At 40.7% G+C, this 19441-nt stretch overlaps 2 protein-coding genes across 3 annotated transcripts in view; one reads left to right on the top strand and one right to left on the bottom strand.

Annotated features, from left to right (window-relative positions):
- dntt (deoxynucleotidyltransferase, terminal) overlaps positions 1-7464 on the bottom strand; it is a 105084-nt gene extending 97620 nt beyond the window's left edge. Inside the window, exons 1-2 of the mRNA XM_085428828.1 lie at positions 7271-7464; positions 115-289 (exon numbers count right to left, since the gene is read on the bottom strand). Coding sequence (XP_085284954.1) covers positions 115-289; positions 7271-7464 — 369 coding nt within the window. The remainder of the gene's footprint in view (positions 1-114; positions 290-7270) is intronic.
- A 3065-nt stretch (positions 7465-10529) lies between these two features.
- The window catches only part of blnk (B cell linker), a 24953-nt gene continuing 16041 nt past the window's right edge, over positions 10530-19441 (top strand). Inside the window, exons 1-3 of one of the 2 annotated variants that reach the window (XM_085428823.1) lie at positions 10530-10680; positions 10909-10971; positions 17193-17239. In XM_085428823.1, coding sequence (XP_085284949.1) covers positions 10612-10680; positions 10909-10971; positions 17193-17239 — 179 coding nt within the window. In that variant the 5' untranslated portion in view covers positions 10530-10611. Of the gene's footprint in view, positions 10681-10908; positions 10972-16418; positions 16502-17192; positions 17240-19441 lie in introns of those variants that run through there. The other variant, XM_085428824.1, reaches the window with a different exon arrangement.

The following is a 19441-nucleotide window of genomic DNA, read 5'->3' as shown; positions in this document are numbered from 1 at the left end:
CGGCAACGGACCGGTAAGTTGTTTTTCAGTACGTAATCATATCCGGTTTTGTTTGTAGTGCCATCTAGTGCTAAACACTTATTAGCCATTGTGCCTGATTTGCAACACACAAACCTGTATAAGGTGTCTGGTCTCCACAGCAACAGGTTTCCCCTCTCTCATGCTGTCAGTGAACCAGCTGATGTCCAAAACGTGCATGACGGGCAGATTCTTCACAGGCCCTCCTTTTAGCCACGCCCAAAGAGATGAGGCCTGGCTATCCTCCGACACCACGTGAGTCACCACATCGCTGTGGGGAAGTGGAAAAAGAGCCGTTTCAGAGCACGTTTGGCAAATTCTATACAGCGAATGCCGGAATTATATATATATATATATATATATATATATATATATATATATATATATATATATATATTCTGCTCCAAGAATATTCATATTCTCATTTCAGAGACCTTAAAATCTATTGCTTTTTTTTTTTTATTGCAATTGATAAAAAAAAATATGCTACGGTTTGCCCGGGTTGGTTGAAAATAGTATAATGGTGGTGGTGAGAACGAAACACCACAGAACCAAAAGAAACATTTAAAACAAGCTAAAATGCTGAGAGGAACTGCAGAAATCCTGTTATTACATGCAGAAATGCAAACTGTGTCAAAATCTAAGCAGCCTCTTGTGTTTAGGGTTATTATAGTGAAGTAACACTTAACTCAAGACTAAAAATGTAAAATGGGTTTTTAAAACTAATAAACTGTTGGATCCTGTGTAGTATTTTTCTGTAGATCAGGTCATCAAACATATCATATTAGCAAAAGCCAAAACTAACACTGAACTAATAAAAACTCAACTAAAACTGAACAATAAGCGCTAAACTGAAATAGACAAACTAGAACTGAACTGACCTGAACAACTTTTTTCACATTTTTGAAGTGGAAACACTACTTTGTGAATTTTTGGACATGGAAATCACAGATTAACTCAAGATGTGATACTAACACAACACGCTACTTTTGCCCCTCTGAGTTTCTTCTCCTTCACTAAAGGTTAGCTTAGCATCACATTCAATTGTTAAGCACCACCACAGGTTTAATGAAGTCGTGACTCTGGTAAGTTAAATATAAAATATAACATAAATACCTTGCAACAATAGTTTAACTGCAGAATGGCATGGACACTCTGCAACTTTTCTTTTATACTGGAATACAACCAGAATACAACCAACGAATTGCCTATTACAAAGAAGCACATCGCACCAGTGCAGATTGCCTCAGACTGATTGCAACATGATTACAATCTGCCTCTCTGTTTAAAAACCGAATAGCTGTTATTTGGAAACCTTTGCCAATCTGTCTGAGAGTGGTTGCAGTGTGTTCAAATAACAGGCAGCTGTTTGGAGAAAGGTTGCCTCCCACCAGGTGACCTTTGCAACACTTTAAACCAGGGGTGTCAAACTCCGGTGCTTGAGGGCCAGCATCCTGCCTGTTTTTGAGATATCCCTAATTTGCATGTTATCCAAATTTGACCAAGAACCAGTGACATATCATCTTTCATGAATTTTAGCTAATCTTTGACAAACATTTTCTAACCACAAACAACAACAAAAATCACAAAAGCAAATGTCAAAACTGAACGACACGGGAGCTTTCTGGGACTTTTTATGGATTAGTAGGATTGCTTCACGGGATGCCTTCATCTTATTTGATCGAAAGGTTTCCTTCGCTGCTTGTCTTAACAAAAAAATGTTCACGTCTAGGACTCGGCAGCTTTTAGAAAGAGCAAGGGGTGCAAGCGAAGCTTTTGAAATGCAGCTCAGATGTCAGCATTGCAGTCTAACTTGTGTCATTCTGGGATCGACACTGGGTAAACAACAATCACCACAGACCCCCAGTGCCTCTCTCGATTGTTTGATAGCTGAACTCATTCAGCCAGTGCATCTCCACCGAGACCATCTCAACAGGCTTTTTATCAAGGCCTCCTCCCCTGTGCTTCCTGCCTCAGAATATACAACCAAACCCAATCAGGCTGCCCAGCTGTGCATAATCACACTCGGCATGCTCCTCCTCTTCTTCTTCTCTCTTAGCATGGATAAAACGGTGGAAAGACTCCTTATGGGAGGTCCCAGCAGAGCTCAGACTGAAGCCTAATTGGTCAAATCACTGGCAGTCTGGCCACTGATTGTTAGTGTTTTGCAGAAAAATCCTCCTTGTCCTCAGTGCAAAGACATGCTGAAGGAGCTTCTCAAACAGACACATTTGAGCGGCACAACTATGATCTCCAAAGGCTCAACGTGAATGATTGTCTAACCACAGTCATCAATATTTGGCTCTTGGGTTGCTTTCTCTCAAAAATCAAAGTGGTTTGAATTGTCTGTTTGGACCGAGACTTAAGATTATGAAGAAAAAAAACACTCTTTTCCTTCAAACTATGTTTGTATATCCCCAAAATTCAGACCCTTATCTTAATATGTAGCTGAACAGAATGTGAAATGGCAGATTGACATGCAAATGAGCAAGAAAGCAAAGCCAGAACCAGACTGTTCTTCCCTGAATCACTGGGACTCTGAGCTCAGACACAAGGACAGGCCAAAGTCAATGGGCTTTGATATGGAGAACTCTCTTGAGTCATCTTTGTGCCCAGTTCCTGTCAGCAGCTTCCCTCTGTCCTTTCCAAAAGTGAAAACAAGCTAATCAAAGACTGCGAATGCCCGGAACAGACTTTTACACCACAGTGAGGTTTTTGTTTGCATATACATGATCAGTAGTGCAATATATTTTCATTATAATGATAAAATAAATGCATCAAAGAGATAAGCTGTGGACTTGGCTAATTTGATTTAGAGTTTTATCTAACTTGTTTGTTGATAAGAAGCCTAAATAAGCTTTTTAAAATACAAACTGTTATTTTTAACTGAATGAACAGAGGCGTAGTTATGGAGCAGGTCTCTGTACCCACCTAAAAGGAACTATCTGTAATAAAATCTGAAAATAGTCTTGGAGTTCACCATTACGCTTTGTCCATCCAAAAGTCCAAATATCTTAATTATGATCGCTACTGGAAGGAAAATAATTTTTCTTTTATTAATCCACATTTAAAAAGCTGGAGCTCTGAAAGGTTAGTCTTAAATAAAGTATAAATAGATTAGATCAGTGCACTGTATTCCCTGTGGGACCCTGACGCCATGAGAATGGTGTCAACCTTTAAATGTAGGAAATGCACATGAGGAGAGGAAGCTATAAGAGGAAGATATTTTTATAGTACTTTTCAAGCAATGGCAGTTGTTCGAGGCTCTTTGCCTAGTCTGTCTCTGATGGCGAAATGGCCTGAAAATGTCAGCTGACAATATAGTAACCATCCAAAACACAGTGCTCAGTAATATAGTAACTGCAGGGCATCAATCCAACTTATTTATTCAAGAACTATTTGTTGCAAATCTACAATGCAATACAATAACTTTATTTATAGAGCACATTTAAAAACCAACGGTAGATCTAGGTGTGACCTACTCTTAAAACAAAAACTAGTGAAAAATGTTAAATGTATTGCTAAAGTAACTCCTGCCATCACTCCAAATAACTGACAACTTTTTTTATATAAATAAAAATATCTCTTATTGAAATAAAAGCTGGAGAGAAGCATAGTAATTGACCAAGCCATGACTTCCAAAGTGCATTTCAAGAACACACGATACAGTATATGTAGTTGTATGACAATAACTTTTAAAAAGAGACTACACTCAACCCAGCTGCCATCACCACCTCCATGCTCCTCGATTCATTTATGTCCATATCTTTTTGGATGTTGACACAACTTTTGTAGTTTTGACACAAGGAGGAGAGAGAAAGACTGGGAAGCACTGCAAAACTGTAGTATAGCCGCAGAATTCCTCCTGCTACCTTGTATCAGCAGCCACATCATCAAGAAACACTAGAGATCCAGTTCCACATGCTAGTCGTACATGCCCTTTCTATACCCTTACCATTTTTAACAGATAATGTGGTATGCTTCAGATCATGAGACGTTTCTCTCCTTTTCCATACCTTTCTCCTTTTCCATTTTTGGTAAATCTCAGTTGCAACTGCCAAAACCATTGTCCAATTACTTTTGAGCCTATGAAAGTGGCGGTAAGTCTTAAACAGCACTGCTAATATAGCGCTTTTGTTGCCCGAAGTTAAAAATTCTCAAATTCAATTGCATACAAATTGTTTGATTTAAAATCCAGTGTGGTAGTGTACAGTGAAAACAAATAAATGAATAAATGTGTTAGTGTCCACAAAAAAAGTAACAAAAAGAATGTGAAGGTAGCCTGCGAAGTGATTGCTAGCTTGCTAGCTTGACGTGGGTGTCGAGGTAAGGCTTTCATTGGGAATGAAGGTTCAGTGGGAGGGAATAGTTAGTAGTGGAACTCGGGTAACATATGTTAGAATACGAGCATACGATAAATATTGATGCATATTGAGCTAAATGTTTTTAATTCTCTGCCACTGATTTTTGTTTTACTTTCGTCGTGTAGTATATGTGGGGTAACGAGAAGCGATTAACACCTCACGACCAGCTCCCGATCATGAATCGCTCGTGAAGGTGTCACCACAGGCGCTCACACTGCTCACGCGCAAACACGTAAACGTCGGTGAAAAAGACGGAGCAGCACAGCAGTGCAGCGTGTGATCTGGACACAAGCGATGGAGGCACAACTTGTAGAACTTCGAAAAGGCTCGGATGAGCTTTCCAATGTGGCCTCAAAAAATGATCACGACCACAACAACCGTGAAAATAGTTGGATTTACATTGCTGCTCAATCACAGCTGCCTGATCAATGTTTTTCATTAGCAATTTAGCAAAGTTGATGGTGGTGGTGTGTGTCTGTGTGAGTGAAAGACAGAGAGAGAGAGGGAGAGCGACAGATTTTCTGTTATAACCTTCATGTTATGGAGGCACAGTGTGAGCACTCAGGTCGCATCAGAGCATCGGGCGGTATAGTGTGAGACCTGCATCGTGACCTACCAACTTCTAACCCCTGCGAGTCAATCGTGCAGTTTGAGCAGGAGCTGAATAACGTGACTGAAAAAATCGCACAGTGTCTGCCCAGCTTTGGGTGTACTGTCATCCGAGACTTGCACCGCAGTGTCAGCGTTTGTTTTCCTGTTGGCCATGCTTGTTGTTGTGGTCATCTGTTGTTTTCCAGTATTTTCTCCGTAAGCGACCTTTCCTCGACCAATGAGATGCGCGGTAATCTGAATTGTCATACTCGAATTGTCATAAGTGTGGTGTCAGCTCATTGGTCACAAAGCAGGAGAGGGGCTGGGAATTATGTTTTCAAACAAAGCGTTAATTCCATAAACATTTATAGACTACTTTTGATTCTCACTGTATTACGGGACAAAGTGCGTCCCTTATTAGCTCAATACGGGACGTGTACTTTTGTTTCGAAATACGGGACGATTCCGTATTTTAAGGGACGGTTGGCAACCCTAGTCACATCCAACATCATATCTAACTGCTGTGACAAATTCAAGGATAAAACATCGTTCCTCAGAAAACAAAGCGTTTGGAAAATGGTGCCTATGACCTAAACTTATGGGGTAAGTACGTGTCTGTGTGTGTGCGTGTGTGTGTGTGTGTTATTCCCATTTGCGAAACAGCATGTAATGCAGCTCATTAGTCACCCAGGACAAACATGTCAATATTTTGATCCATGTTCATGCACGCAGGACTTGAAATTCATACAGTGTGGAAACTTCTGTGCATGTGCGTCGTGTGATTGTGTGTGTCTGTGTGTACGGGCGTGTTCCTTTATGCTCGGAGGAAAGCAGGCAGCGCATCTGACCATATGCTGGAGGCAGCCTGCCTATAACGTGTGTAAGACTAGGCACGTGAGGTGTTGCTATCAAACTGCAGCTGATAGCAGTTTTGTCGGCTTGCAGAATTAATGTCAGTTTGAGGCGGGCACGCTCTACTTCCTGTCGTTGGTTTCAAACAATTGTATCAAGCCAAGTGTAACCGTAGGAGCGCTCAAGCTGTGTTTCTGGGAATGCTGCCATGGCCAAGCTGGTGCACGGCTGGCAGGCCCACTTAGACACGCATTTAAACATGCTCTCTCTGTCTCGCGCACAAACACACACAGGCTCTTACGCTGGTTATAGCATACTCATTGGGACCCTTTGCCTAAACCCTGTACATACACCCTACATCATATGCTCAACTTCAACCATTTTTCAACCTTGAGCTAATGTTAACTTAGAAGGAGAAATTGCCCTCACTTTACATGAAAGCAAAGCAATGAAAAACACAAACAAAAACACCTGCTCACCAGAGGAGCTCAAACTCTGAGCTTAACGCCCAGCACTGAAAACAAAGTCGACTTCTAAATAACGGGATGTTGCGTTAACAAAGAAGCCTGACTCTAAAGCATCTCTGGTGTCAAGCGGAGGACTTCTGCTGTGCTCACAGTTTGGGACTTTAAAAAGATACTTTCAATTAGAGGCAGAAAAAACGACGGAGGCACGCTGCGTCTGTAATTACCGTGCAATAGATGAATCATCATCCCAAGGAACAAGCTCACAGAACATCTCTTCTTTAGTGAGACTTAACAAAAAAAAAACTTTCACCAAACTCATTAAAAAGTTTGCGTGTGCTCTGTTTCCTTTCTTCTATTGTTTGTAGTTCTCTGGCTGCCAACAAGCTGCAGCTGGTTTAGCCAATTTCTTGCCCCTGCTTTTAACGTATTTATGTGTGGAGCTGTGAGTAATGGCTCAGGGGGGGGAATCCACTAAGGTGTAGAGGAAGCAGGATGGATGCCCTAACCCTTCTTAATTAACTATTCATGAGACAATAGTCGCTCTCTATTTAGCTAATTGGACCATAGCTTCTAAGAAAAAAAGAAGTTTGCAGGAAAGTGTCAAAAAGTAACTTTGGATGTCTCAGTGTTGAAGTCCTGGCATGTTTTTCCCACTCCAATCAGTCAAAAATTCTGTGAACAGGCAATTATTCCACAAAATTGTAATTGTATTTTTTTTTCAGATTATAATAAAACTTTTTGTAGGCATGGAAAGTATTTAATTTTGAAGTCATAAGCTTGACTGCCAGAAAATGCTTCTGCTGAATGCTTCTAGGGTTAAACTAGAGGCCTCAAAAGTCAACCGCCAGGTCAAACCACTCTGTTTGCTTCCAGCAAATACAAACCCAGAAAATAAAAGTGTACCCACTCCCCTCCTCCCCTTACACTAAAGCTCTTTTCAGCTTCACATTGAGAAAAGCTTTTTTTTGGTTCCCAAACCTGAGGACGTCTTCCACAATAAAGCCCTTTGACCTGGCCAGCTCGGTCAGAAAGCTTCTCCTGCTGCGGCCCATTTTCCTCTCCACCAGGTACAGCCTGACATCCTCAAACTTCACCCTTTCACGCCTGGGAGCGCTTGCTTCGGCCGGCCTTGACCTCTTCCTCGCGCGAGGCACAATAGGAGTGTGGAACATCTCTGAGATGAGCTCTCTAAAGTATTTCTGCACCTCTAGGAATCGCCGCTTTTGTGAGTTTGTGTCGGTGTTGTTGTGCGCCACTTAACTTCCATCCAGGAAAAAAAGAAACACCTACTTTGGTAATGGTGCAGTTGTTTTTTTCACTTGTGGCTCTCTCTCTCTCTTTTTTTTTTTTAATATTTGGGAGCAGAGTTGGTGAGAGCTGGCAGACAGGAAAAGCCTCTGGCAACAGGTGTTGAGGATTTGGTGTTTACCAAAAACCACCTGCCAAGATCGAGTGATTGAGGATGTGAGCGGGAGAAAAAAATAAAAAAAAAATTTCTTTTTTTGAAAAACACTGTGCTGACGTGGTATTACTCATTTCCAGTGGAGCATTTTCAACAAACACACACTTGGAGGAAGTAAACAATTACTGATCCAGTAGCTGCTTCTTCCTCTTCTTCTTAAAAAGCTGCTCATAAAGTTTTCATGGACTTTAAATTCTGCTCCTCTCGACTGCCAGCGAGGCCTCTCGCTCCTGGGAGACGCCTGAATTCTGGTCACCTCACAAACCCCTCACAGCTGTCCTGCCATGTCCAGTTCGTCTCGCCACTCACCGTCTCATTATGTCCGGACCAAGCCTGCACCATCTGCTCTGCCGCTTTAATTAGCTTACTGCCTAAAACTGAGAGCCGTTGTGGGCATTTCCCCGGAGAGCCCGCAAGCTCGTGCACGGCCTTTGCACACATACAGGTACTGTATACGCAAGCCGTTGATGATTAGGAGCGTTTATCTGGGGAATACGGCTGCATATGGATCAGACAGAAATGCAGACTGAAAATAGATTTAATCAGCTGAATTCATCTATTCCTTTTGTTTCCAAAGAGGTAATTACAGCATGAGCCGTTGTCTCCTGTTGTTATGATTCCTGTGCTATGGCGGTGAGGAATGTAAAAGAAAAGGTTTCAGCGGGTCTTTGCTGTAATTGTCTGCAATAATGGATCTGCTTCAGTAGACCAAACAGCAATGATTTGTTGATTTAGGCGAGGGTGATGAAATCATTACAGGCCTTTATTCTACATCTAATTACCACAGGCTCTGTTCATTTCGTCACTTTAATAAGCACACCTTGTTTCTGTCTGCTACACAGAAATTATTACACAGATCTCATTACCACCAAGTTCTGGGGGTTAACGGGTGTCACGGGGCAGACGCCACTAATTGTTTGACTGTTTACCCCCACCCATCCGCCATCCCAATCAGTCAGTTGTATATGAGGGTGCTGGCCCCCATCCAAACGTGAGACCGATGAAATTCTAACATCACTAAGACAAATGGCTCTCACACTGCCAGCAGCAATCGTTGCACGAGCAATGAATCCAATTTCTCTTTCACCTTTCTTGTGTAGCTCCGTGGGTGCAAGAGAAAATTGTCTAATAATTACAATTATGGTGCATATTCAGTTCCATTTAGAAAGGACAAAGTGACAGTCATATCTTGATTTTTTTTAATTTACCCCAACACAACTCTTGTGTTGGGGTTTTATAGTCTTGTTAGACTATAATAAGCCATTACAAGCACACAAATATTCAAACAATGCATGCTGTGCTCAAAGAAAGTTCACGTACAATACTGGAATCAAAAGAAATACAATAAAAAAGTAGCCAGACCTCCACATATTAGACAGACAGACAGACAATTTGTAGCTAGCAACCTTTTGCAACTTTAACTTAATTTAAGTTTCAAAATACCAGTTTGACATGATGCACTTTGTGGTGACATGTGCATTGTTAGAACCATCAGAACATGGGTGCATGCATGGACAGCGTATGCAGTAATACCCAGGTAGGATTTGGCCTTTGAACAATGCTCAGTTGACACTAAAGGGTCCAAAGAGTACCAGGAAAATATTCCCCACAACATTGCACTACCACCCTGAGCTCTTGATACAAGGCAGGATGGGATACATGCTCCAATTAGCTTAAAACTCGTTTTAACTTCTTTCTGCTAAGACGACAGTATAGTCAGTTTATCAGAATTTTTTAACTGCACTGCTCTGCTGCTCCAAAAAAATGTTAAAAATGGTTAAAACATACTGAAAAAGCTACACAAGTCTTTAAAAGCTCAAGAACAGCGGAATGGAAGCTCCACTTTCATTCCAGGAAGTGGGTTTTGATGGCCGAGCAGCTGCATCCAAGCCTTACATTACCAGGCCAAATGCAAACCATCAGATGCAGTGGCACAAAGAACGCCACCAATGGACTCTAGAGCAGTGGAGAGATGTTCTCTGAAGTGATGAATCACGTATCTCCATCTGGCAATCTGAAGGACGAGTCTGGGTTTGGTGGTCAGCTGTTATAGCTGCAAACCCTATGGTTTAAAAATAGGATGTTACTGAAGTTCATATGCGTGCGAAGGCATATGAACATTTACGGCAATACAGTGTATCATGCAAATAGCAAATATTAGCAGCAGGCTCTATTAAGTTACATTCCACCACTTGTTCTGTCCATGTCCTCATCTGATATCACTTTGCATTGCAAGAGTAATTGCACTCTAGTCAAATGGCATTGGTAGGATGGCAAGTAGTGATGTCTGACCTGAAAGTATCTCTCCCCCCCCCCCCACACACACACACACACACACACAAAAATATATATATAACAAAAAACGTAATTAGGTTAACTTAAACTTATCAAAGTTTCCAAAAAAAAGCTGAATGAAGGAATGCACTCTATTTGTGGCCATCTTCAGAGAATAATGCAACCTAAAGAGTCTCATGAGTCCCCTGAAATCAAAATCCTTTATTTAACTGTAAATGAAGCAGGCATGAGCTAGGATGTAAAAAACTAAGTCCCACTGTTATGAAACTTTTGTTTCAGAAGTATTTATATAGAACGAGGAAGTCCCCGCTTCCCTATTCGTTAATGGCTCATTGTATTGTATGGGACAACTTTAAAATTTATGAAGACATAAATTGCCACACCACTTATGGGTTAAGAGAGAGAGAGAGACGGGAAACGTGTGTTGGTTTTAATGAGGTGACCTTGCTGTGTGTACTTCTCCCTGCTGAAGCTGCGCTAGAGCCGCGGTGCGTGACGGGTCAGTCTATTACTGTACTTCCAAAAGCACACTCGTACTCAGAGGTTCCCTGTAGAGACAGAAATGAACCTGCCGTCCAGAGAGGAGTGCGAGGGGTGGGACCAGGCAAAAGTAGCCTTCTTACTGTATAAGGTGAGTCCACTGGAAATGGGAGAGATGCTTGTGTTTTGTCGCACTTTAAATATTCACCAGTTCATTCTGAGGGTCACGTATAATGTTAATGTTAATGCACATAAGCGGCTAAAGTGTTAAAGTAAGACCAGGACATTAGATGACTGGAAGTTAAATGTTTGTTTGATTCAATAAGTGTGTGTAATTAGTCATTTAAAAATAGTGAATGGATATGTTTACTCTCCTCAGAATAATATGCAAGAATGCGCCGTCACCGTAAACAGACTGAAAATTAATGGACAGAGATTTCTGGTGAGTCTTTCCTCATTTGTACCTGAATAATCCAGAAATGGCTCTTTCTCCCACACAGTTACATAATCTACGAATCCACCCAGGATCATATCAGGGTTGTGGTTGTGTTCAGTTTGTTATTCTAATTAAAATGGTCAAATCCTGGCGAGCAGTTGTTATTATTGTGATTATGACATTAACAGCAGCAGAATAATTACATTTCCTCGAGCTGTTTATGCCATTTTGCTAGAAAACACACACACACACAAAAAAAATTCAGTTGAGGTTGGTTTATTTGTAACACTCTCACTCTCTGTTACTCTGGCAGACATTTTTTTTATTGTTTTCTTGTTAAAATGTCACTGCTTGACGAACACACTTTTACTATGAATCTAAAAGCACGTTTCAAGTTGAAAAACAGGAGAGTTCACAGGATACGAAACATGACAAAAGCCGGTTGCATTACTTCCCACACTTGCTCTTTGTGTAAACTGTGGCCCTGCTAATGTGGAAGTCTGTGTATCTGTTGTAACTTCTGCTTTGGTTTCACCCTCGCTGCTCTGTCTCCATCATCCACGCCTTGCGTACAATCTCTGAGGCCTTTCTCATAGCTACCGAGAAGCAGGCTGCCAAACTGAGCGCAGCTGAGTGCCCCTGTTCGGGAGAGAGTAAGGAGTGTGAAATGAGTCTCATGGCTAATAAAGCTGTAATCCCCACTTACTTAAGTAAGTATCTCTAAATCTGCTTCAGTCATGAGGGGGAACGCTGTTTAAAGAGGATTTTATGCAGCAAATAACTGAAGTGAGGGTTTATAACTCCCTAATATTTGGTGTTTTGGGGGATCTTTATAATACTTCAGTAAAAACCTCCCACACACTGCCAAGCCTGAAGAAGCTTTCATTCATATCCATCTTTTAAGTGGACGCTTATGCACACTTCTTGCCACGCTCTAAATTAGAGCAGCGGCCTAGTCGCCTATTCATTATTCAATGACCCTGAGCTAACTCTACTTTAGGTGGGATATTGCATCACTGAAGTGCATAGTTCAAAAAAAAAAGATGCGGATTTTATCAGTCAAATTGATTAATACTTCAGAGCAGAGGCTTTGATGTGCACGTTAACATCACCAATCTGAAATATACATATACATACAGTATGTGTATCGATTGATAGATCTCCTTAGCTATGGATCCAGCCAGTGCACGCTTAAGTAAACCCATGCTTTTATTGAGTGGCTGCCCAGCTTTGTAGTTTAACTAGCTTCAAGGTTGCGGTGTCTGACAGACATTCCCCAGTCAAACTTTTAAGCTTTTTTTTAGCCAGTATTTTTACTGCAGCAAAGGAATTTGATCTATAAATAAAATCCCCAACCAGCTTCTCGATGGATCACTTTTGGATGAAATTTCCTTCTGCTGTTCGGTGTCCTCAGAGGCTGAATCACGCTGACTTTTGTAAACCTCTAACTTTTTCTCCAGTGCCGCAAGAGGAGGTCGACATTTGTGGTTCAGAGCAAAGTGGCTCAACAACAACTGGGTTCACGGGCATAAAATTTGCAGCAAATATTCTGTGTTTTGTTTTGCTCTTGACTTTATACTTTGCTCCACAAGCAGGTTGGCATTTTTAACTATTGTGTAGCATATGCAAGCAATTTGCACAAATCATAGACTGTATATAATACTTCATGTTATATAATTCGCTATTTTAAGTTCTATAGTACAGATATTTGTGGTTTGATTACCTCCTGGTTGTCCCTCCAATCAAATGCTCCCATCAGTATCATCTTGTTAGCATTGCTACTAGAATATATTAGCAAGCTGATTTTAGGCTGTTTTGACTGTATATAAAATATGGACACCTGCTAGTTTGTGAAGGCTTTAAGCATGTTGGCTGTCACAGTGAAGTGGGGTGTGATAAGCAAGGGCCTTGACTGAAAAATCTGAGCACTCTTGTCAATCACAAGGTGGATCCTGAAGCATTAGTGGCTCTACAAGTAACCATAATTTACAAAACAACCAGACAGAGAAGATTTCTAACTCACAACTTATACTACAGCCCAGTCAAGAAACTGTTTTCTGAAGTTATTAGTGGAATCCTTTTCCTATAGACAACCAGTCTTTGTCAAACAACCAGGAAGGTCGCCCCCTAATGGTAATGATAAAGAATGCAGAAGCTTCACTTTTCAGATCTGGAACGTTACAGAAGAGTTATGGCACTACATGTTCACTGGTGTTTATGAGCATGCTTACAGAAAGTGTATAAAGTTGTCTGTGTTTGACTGAATAGCTTCATAGATACATATATTTGGAAAATATCTGAAAAAAGTCATTACTGTAAAGACATTTGTGTCTTTGAGAAAGGTTTTGTTTGGATTTTCAGTTGACGAAATCCAGCAGATGGTGCTCTTTACTTTCTCTACTACGAGTGACGCTGCTCATTGCAACTATCCAGTTCCTCTTCTATTTTTGACAAACATCCTGAAATTGCCCCTGGCAGTGTAATGTCACTTCCTTTATTTTACAAGAGCAACCTTTTTTAAAGATTCAGTGGTTGAATCATCAGTGTGCTTCCGAAAATATGCGAATATACGTTTTTGTATTGTTTGAAGGGGTTGTGTTTGCCTGTGTTGACCTAAAATCACATTTGACAACAACTGCAGTGTTGTTGACGCTCCAGCGACATCACTGAAACAACTAATTATTAATAAACGGAGAATTTTTAAAGGCATTATTTGCCTCTTCTACAGGTTTTTAAAATCCAGCAAAGAAGAAGAAACATTTGTAGTAAGTTATTTTTGACTCATCAGGAGCTCAGCGTGTGTCCAGAAGCAGAGCAGGGCCTGCACTTTGGTATCTGAATGTCATCCAGCGAGCATGCTTCTGCTGAGCATTGCCTTTGGCTTATTTTACATATTCATGTGATGTACAGTGGCTGGAGCAAAGGTCATAAAATCCTTTTTTTTTTTTTAAAGTGTAAGCATGCAACACAGATCTGAACTGCTTTCATATGGAAACGTCATCGTCAGCTCCTGCCTCGAATGCATCTTATTCACATTGCACCCACAACGCGTGGTCACGATTTAGCGGTAAGAATGAAAGGTGGGAAAAGAAAAACAGTTTTATTCCGTATGAGCGGTGGATGGCTGTATAATACAGTACGGAGCGGAATGACAGACAGTCAGCGCAGCGCAGATAAAGGTAATCTCTGTCTTTTTGATGCCACATTCGCTCACACAGGTAGACAGGTTAAAAGCGATATGTGGAAGCAGAAGATCAAAAGAACTGTCAGCTTCCATCTCTGTAATGCCGCCTGTGTGTGGCGGCTATGTGGGGAAGCCACTTTCAGCTTCGGTGTATCACATTGACATTACAAACAAAGGCCCCTCGAAAAAAAACCCACATATGCTTCCATTGCAGATGCTTCCTATGGAGCACATATAGCACATCTGCATATAGTTGCCACTTTATTAGGTGCAGGGTTGGACTGCTTTTTGCATTCAGAAGTGTCTTGTGCTGGAAACATACCTCAGAGATTTTAATCCATACTTACATGATAGTATCACAGCTTCGTGTCCGTAATGCGATGCTCCCAGTTCCACCTGTTAAAGAGCAGCTGTAGGGTGTACCTAATAAAGTGACTTGTATACGGGCCAGCAGTATATATTTCTGTTTTGCCGTTGGCCTTAAAAATCTACAGCGGCACTCTGCAATAATATATCCTCAGCGTAATAAGCAGTAATTCTTTAGTCTCACTGAATCTAATTTGAATTTTGACACAGCTGCCTCGTAATGGATAACAGAGCCACAAAGCAGGAAAAACACCTTAAACCAGAATTAGCTTGTCGACATCCAGTGTAGATTTGTGAACATGTGGAAAGTCTCTCACCTAATGACAGTCATGAGACCTTGTGCAGCTGCCGTGAAAGAACCGAGGGGTAATTTTGTGGCCGTGTAGCTGCGAAGCTGTTCTCTCTATCGTGAAATGAAACTCGTTTCAACGAGAAGTATTAACAAATGTTCGGTGCGTCAGACCCTTGCCCTTGCTGTTTGCCACTCCGACAGCAAACCACTCATGAACAGAAACAAGAATAGTGGTCGGCTGTGCACCTGGTTTAGGGTGAAACCGAGATTTCACACTGACGCAATGTAGACTTTCCAGTGGGATATTCTGTGATTTTAATGTGTTTATTACCATCAATAGTTTTGAGTCACTTTTAAATAACAGTTGGAAAATTTCCTCATTTATCTTACAAGAAAAAACCCACCCTAGGGTTGGTTTTTGCCAGGCCTGCTTGGCTTGTTTGCTTTAAACATGCTCTCCACCTTTTTAGCAGTTTTAGCTCCCTTCCACCTCTTAAATGTGTGTATTTATTATATAGATTATGAATGGTATTGATTTTGAGGGCCATTACAAACTAGGTTAGACTATAAATGCTATTGTGTGCTGCCTGGTTCATGTGACATACTTGTCCCTGTTTAAAAATAAACTACTTCTACAAATGAAAGCTAAAATCTCACTTTGGTTTATTACATACGCATGAATGACTGCACAGGGAAGTAATTTCAGATATAGCCTTTATCTTGCTAATGCTACTATCAGTATCGTCAAGGTTAAAAATGTCACATCATGACAATGAAAAAATGGTTTACAAGAAGACTGTGAAAAGGAAAAATGCCCCATTCACATTTACTAACAGGCCTGACGGAAGATCTAAAAGCATGTAAAGCATTGCAGTGTGACCATGAGCATTTTTAAAATGATAAAACGTGGACTCTGGGCCTACTGGAAAAAAGGGAACGGATGCACCTTGTAGAGCTGTTGTGTCTCATTTGAACAAGCACAGACACTCCTATAAATAATTCACTGTGTGAGCTGTGCCTGAGTATCCACTGGGGCAGACTATTTGATATTTCATTCGGTGTCAAAAGGCTAAGTCTGATTTTATACAGATGTTTTTTTCTTCTTCCTGTAAGACTGCGTGATGATCAAGTGTGTATCTGCGAGGGCAAGGATCAGTGCTTTGAAGGAGGCACAGTCTTTCATATTAAGCGATCTCACTTTTAAATTTACAGATGATTAAATCCCAATCTCAGTCTTAAAGTGCTTCAGCTATGCTATGGGCTTATTCCTAGAGGTAATGCGGCTTTTTGTTCAACCGAAACACACACATCAAGGTAGTGTGAGCTGAATTACTAACTCCCCTCCCTGTTTGATTTCTCTTATAAATAAACAGCTACTGTTTAATCAGCTTAACAGCATATCATTACACAGGTTTCACATCATACTTATTGAATAAAGGACCAATTATACATCATTCTTACGCTAAATTCAGACGCTTTATATTACAGCCTGTTATGACACGCCTCCGTCGGGTCACGTGACGTCTCGCAAACTAAAATTCCCAACTTTTCCCAAACATTTGTGGCCGTGGATCCTCATTACATTACAGCAAATTTAAAACGGAAGAGAGACAGAGCAAGTAACGACCTGGAGCAATGAATTATGAATGAAGAGGGGAATACATAATTTAGCGGAATTTGTTGCATATTTTATGGTAATCATTTTCCTTTCATTTACAAATCACAAACGCCTTACTGCAACACAGACATTATGAATACGACAAAAAAAAAAAACCTAATACAAGCGCAGTCGGCTAAACTTTTTTTTTAATGTGAGATCATTTAGAAAATTGGGTAATATGATAATATGGTTGGGACTTGTTTGTATTAAGACGAGCGAGCCAAACCTGAAGGGCGACAACAAACAAAACAGCCAACGTTCATTTAATGTTGATTTCAAAATTATTTTCTATCAGCTTTTAGTTTAGAATTAATTCTTATAAAAGCACTCTGTTAATAAAAAAAAAATATGTTTCTCCTGTGTTAGTAGATATTTGGGCTCATAAGCAAGACGCTCAGCCCACAGCTTTCCTGTGAAATTACTGGAGTATGTTACCAACAGCACTTTTAGGTTCGTGTCTGAATGTGGCTAAACTGTGCCCTTTTTTGAGCTACAGCGAAGTTTGAGCACATGTGCCTCCAAAAAAGGCCCTAAGTGAGATGCTGCCATCTTTTGTTCCTAAAGAGGTAATGCATTCATGTCTCTTCTGCTCCAGTAAAGGTGACATCCTCGCCGTATCATCTCTGCTGAAAGGAATCACAGCGATCTGTGATCTCTGTAGTCTTTTATTTTCCTCCCATCCTGTCACATTTTTTTAACAGTTGATTTCTCTGATGTTCTTTCAGAACCTGAGTGAAAGTGACTTGAGCAAGTTTAGTCTCATCCACCAGCCGTAAGTAACACCCTCGTACCTCTGTCATCACACCCCTCAATCATATCCTCCTTTTCTCTCCCCCCGTCTCCGTCCTTCAGTTCTCCTTTTCTCTCATTTCTTTTTATTGTTGCTGCTGCAGTTTGACAAAACAAACCACAGGCTGACTGATCTCTCTGTCCAGAGCTACAAAACATTTCACAACAACACTAGCTGGCCATTTCATTAGGTACGCCTGTTCGACTGCTCATTAACTCTAATATCTCATTAGCTGATTGCATGGGCAGCATCATGGATGCTGGTGCCAAACTGCAAACCATAAGCATTTTTTTTCTCTTAAAAAGAGAAAATATCCAGTGAGTGAATGTTCTCTGAGTGAAAAGCTCTTCTTGAGATCAGAGGTCAGAGGAGAATGGTCTGACTGCTTTCAGCTGACAGGAAGCTCCAGTGGCGCAATCGGTTAGCGCGCGGTACTTATATGACAGAACACTGTGCTGTTGCCGAGGTTATGAGTTTGAGCTTCATAACCTCGGCACCTGGAGGACAGGTGCAGCTAAAGGCTAGGTTTGTGACCAGTGTTGGTCAAGTTACTTGAAAAAAGTAATCAGTAACTAATAATGATTACTTCCCCAAAAAAGTAATCACTTTACTGATTACTTATTTTCGAAAGTAATTAGTTACTTAGTTACTTTTTAGAAACATGATTTACAACCTGAATAGGTGATAAAGCAATAGATCTTTCAGCCAAATTCTACTTTCTGCCTAATCTATCATATAAAATGTAATCAAATGGAAAAGTCTCTTTTTAAAATTTGTTTTATTAGTTTTAATCTTTTAACTTTATGCATCACGCAAAAAATTTTATTTTTTATATAGTGGTTCTGTTGCTCTATTTTCACCTGTAGCAGGAGTGGGGCAGGCGGAGGTTTGCCCTGGTGCAGGTTTGCCGCAGCGGTCAGTGGAAGAATCCGCAAGTTTGTGAATTTACCATTCCGTGGTAACACACTCGGTGCTTGCTCGGAAGTTAAGGGGTTTTTCCGCTGTAAAAAGAAGTTTTCTTCCCACGCAGTGAGCAGCGGACGCTAATGTTTTTGGCACTTTTTACGAATCAAACTCAAAGTAAGGTCAGTACTTCCATGCTTTAAACACTGCATGGTGTTAAATCCTCCCAATTCTTTGATCTTTGGGCTGAAGGAAGAACGGTGTATAAATGCTCAATCAACAGTCATTTTATTCCATACAATTCTCATTATTTCATACAACACTTTTGCGCAATACATCCGGATGGGAGATGTGCCGATGAGGGTAACAGCAGATCTCGAGGTGTATGACCATTTCTCACATTCTTATAGCTTCAGCCCCCCTCCAGCGTCATAAAACCTAAACATCCACATTCTTTCTCTCTCAGTGAGCCTAAGTTATGACCTTGGCTTCCTGTGCAGTATGTTCTGTTCCTTTCTAATCAGACAAATAAGGCCATGATTCTCTGAAAACAGTATTTCTTATAATGCCGCAGTATCATACATCATAAAACAATATCACTCATTCACAATAAATCAGCAGTCTAATGTAACACAAATCAGTTTATTAAATGTAATAGTTATCCCCTTTTTCTAAGTCAGGAGAATAATGCAAACTAAAACTACATAATAATTTCACAATCTTTAATTAGGGGTATAACATGGCATAAGATGATATAATAACCTCAAAATTTATCATACTCTCTCCCACACTCGATATATTATCCATTCTTGATCTGCACACAGCTGTTGCCACGAACGTCGCACTCGCTTACGTCATTGTCATGAGACACTCACAAAAGAATCCCGGTTTTAGTAACGCAGTAACGCAGTAACGCAGTGTGCTTACGGGAAAGTAACGGTAACCTAAATACCTTTTTTGCAATAGTAATCCCTTACTTTACTCGTTACTTGAAAAAAGTAATCAGATTACAGATTACTGCCCATCTCTGTTTGTGACTCCCACACAAGTTCGGTTCCCTCCCGGTATCCAGTAAGGGTCCTGGCTAGAGCTCCATGCTAAAAGCCCTGGAATGGCGCGGCTATGTCTGCAGCTCGGACACAAGCATTTCGCTACATGTTCAATAAATGTTGTACTGTGCATGCGACAAATAAAATTTGTATTAAGGAAGGTAACAACAACAATATAACCACTCATTACAAAGTGTGCAGGAGTGCGTGTCTGATCGCAGAGCACATCAGA

The sequence above is a fragment of the Rhamphochromis longiceps genome, linkage group LG13, assembly GCF_057381845.1.
Source record: "Rhamphochromis longiceps isolate RC_006_pf linkage group LG13, R_longiceps_female_GT1.1, whole genome shotgun sequence".
In the NCBI taxonomy this organism is placed as follows: domain Eukaryota; kingdom Metazoa; phylum Chordata; class Actinopteri; order Cichliformes; family Cichlidae; genus Rhamphochromis; species Rhamphochromis longiceps.
Note: the sequence above shows the minus strand (reverse complement) of the source record. Positions and strands in the feature narration are given on the sequence as shown.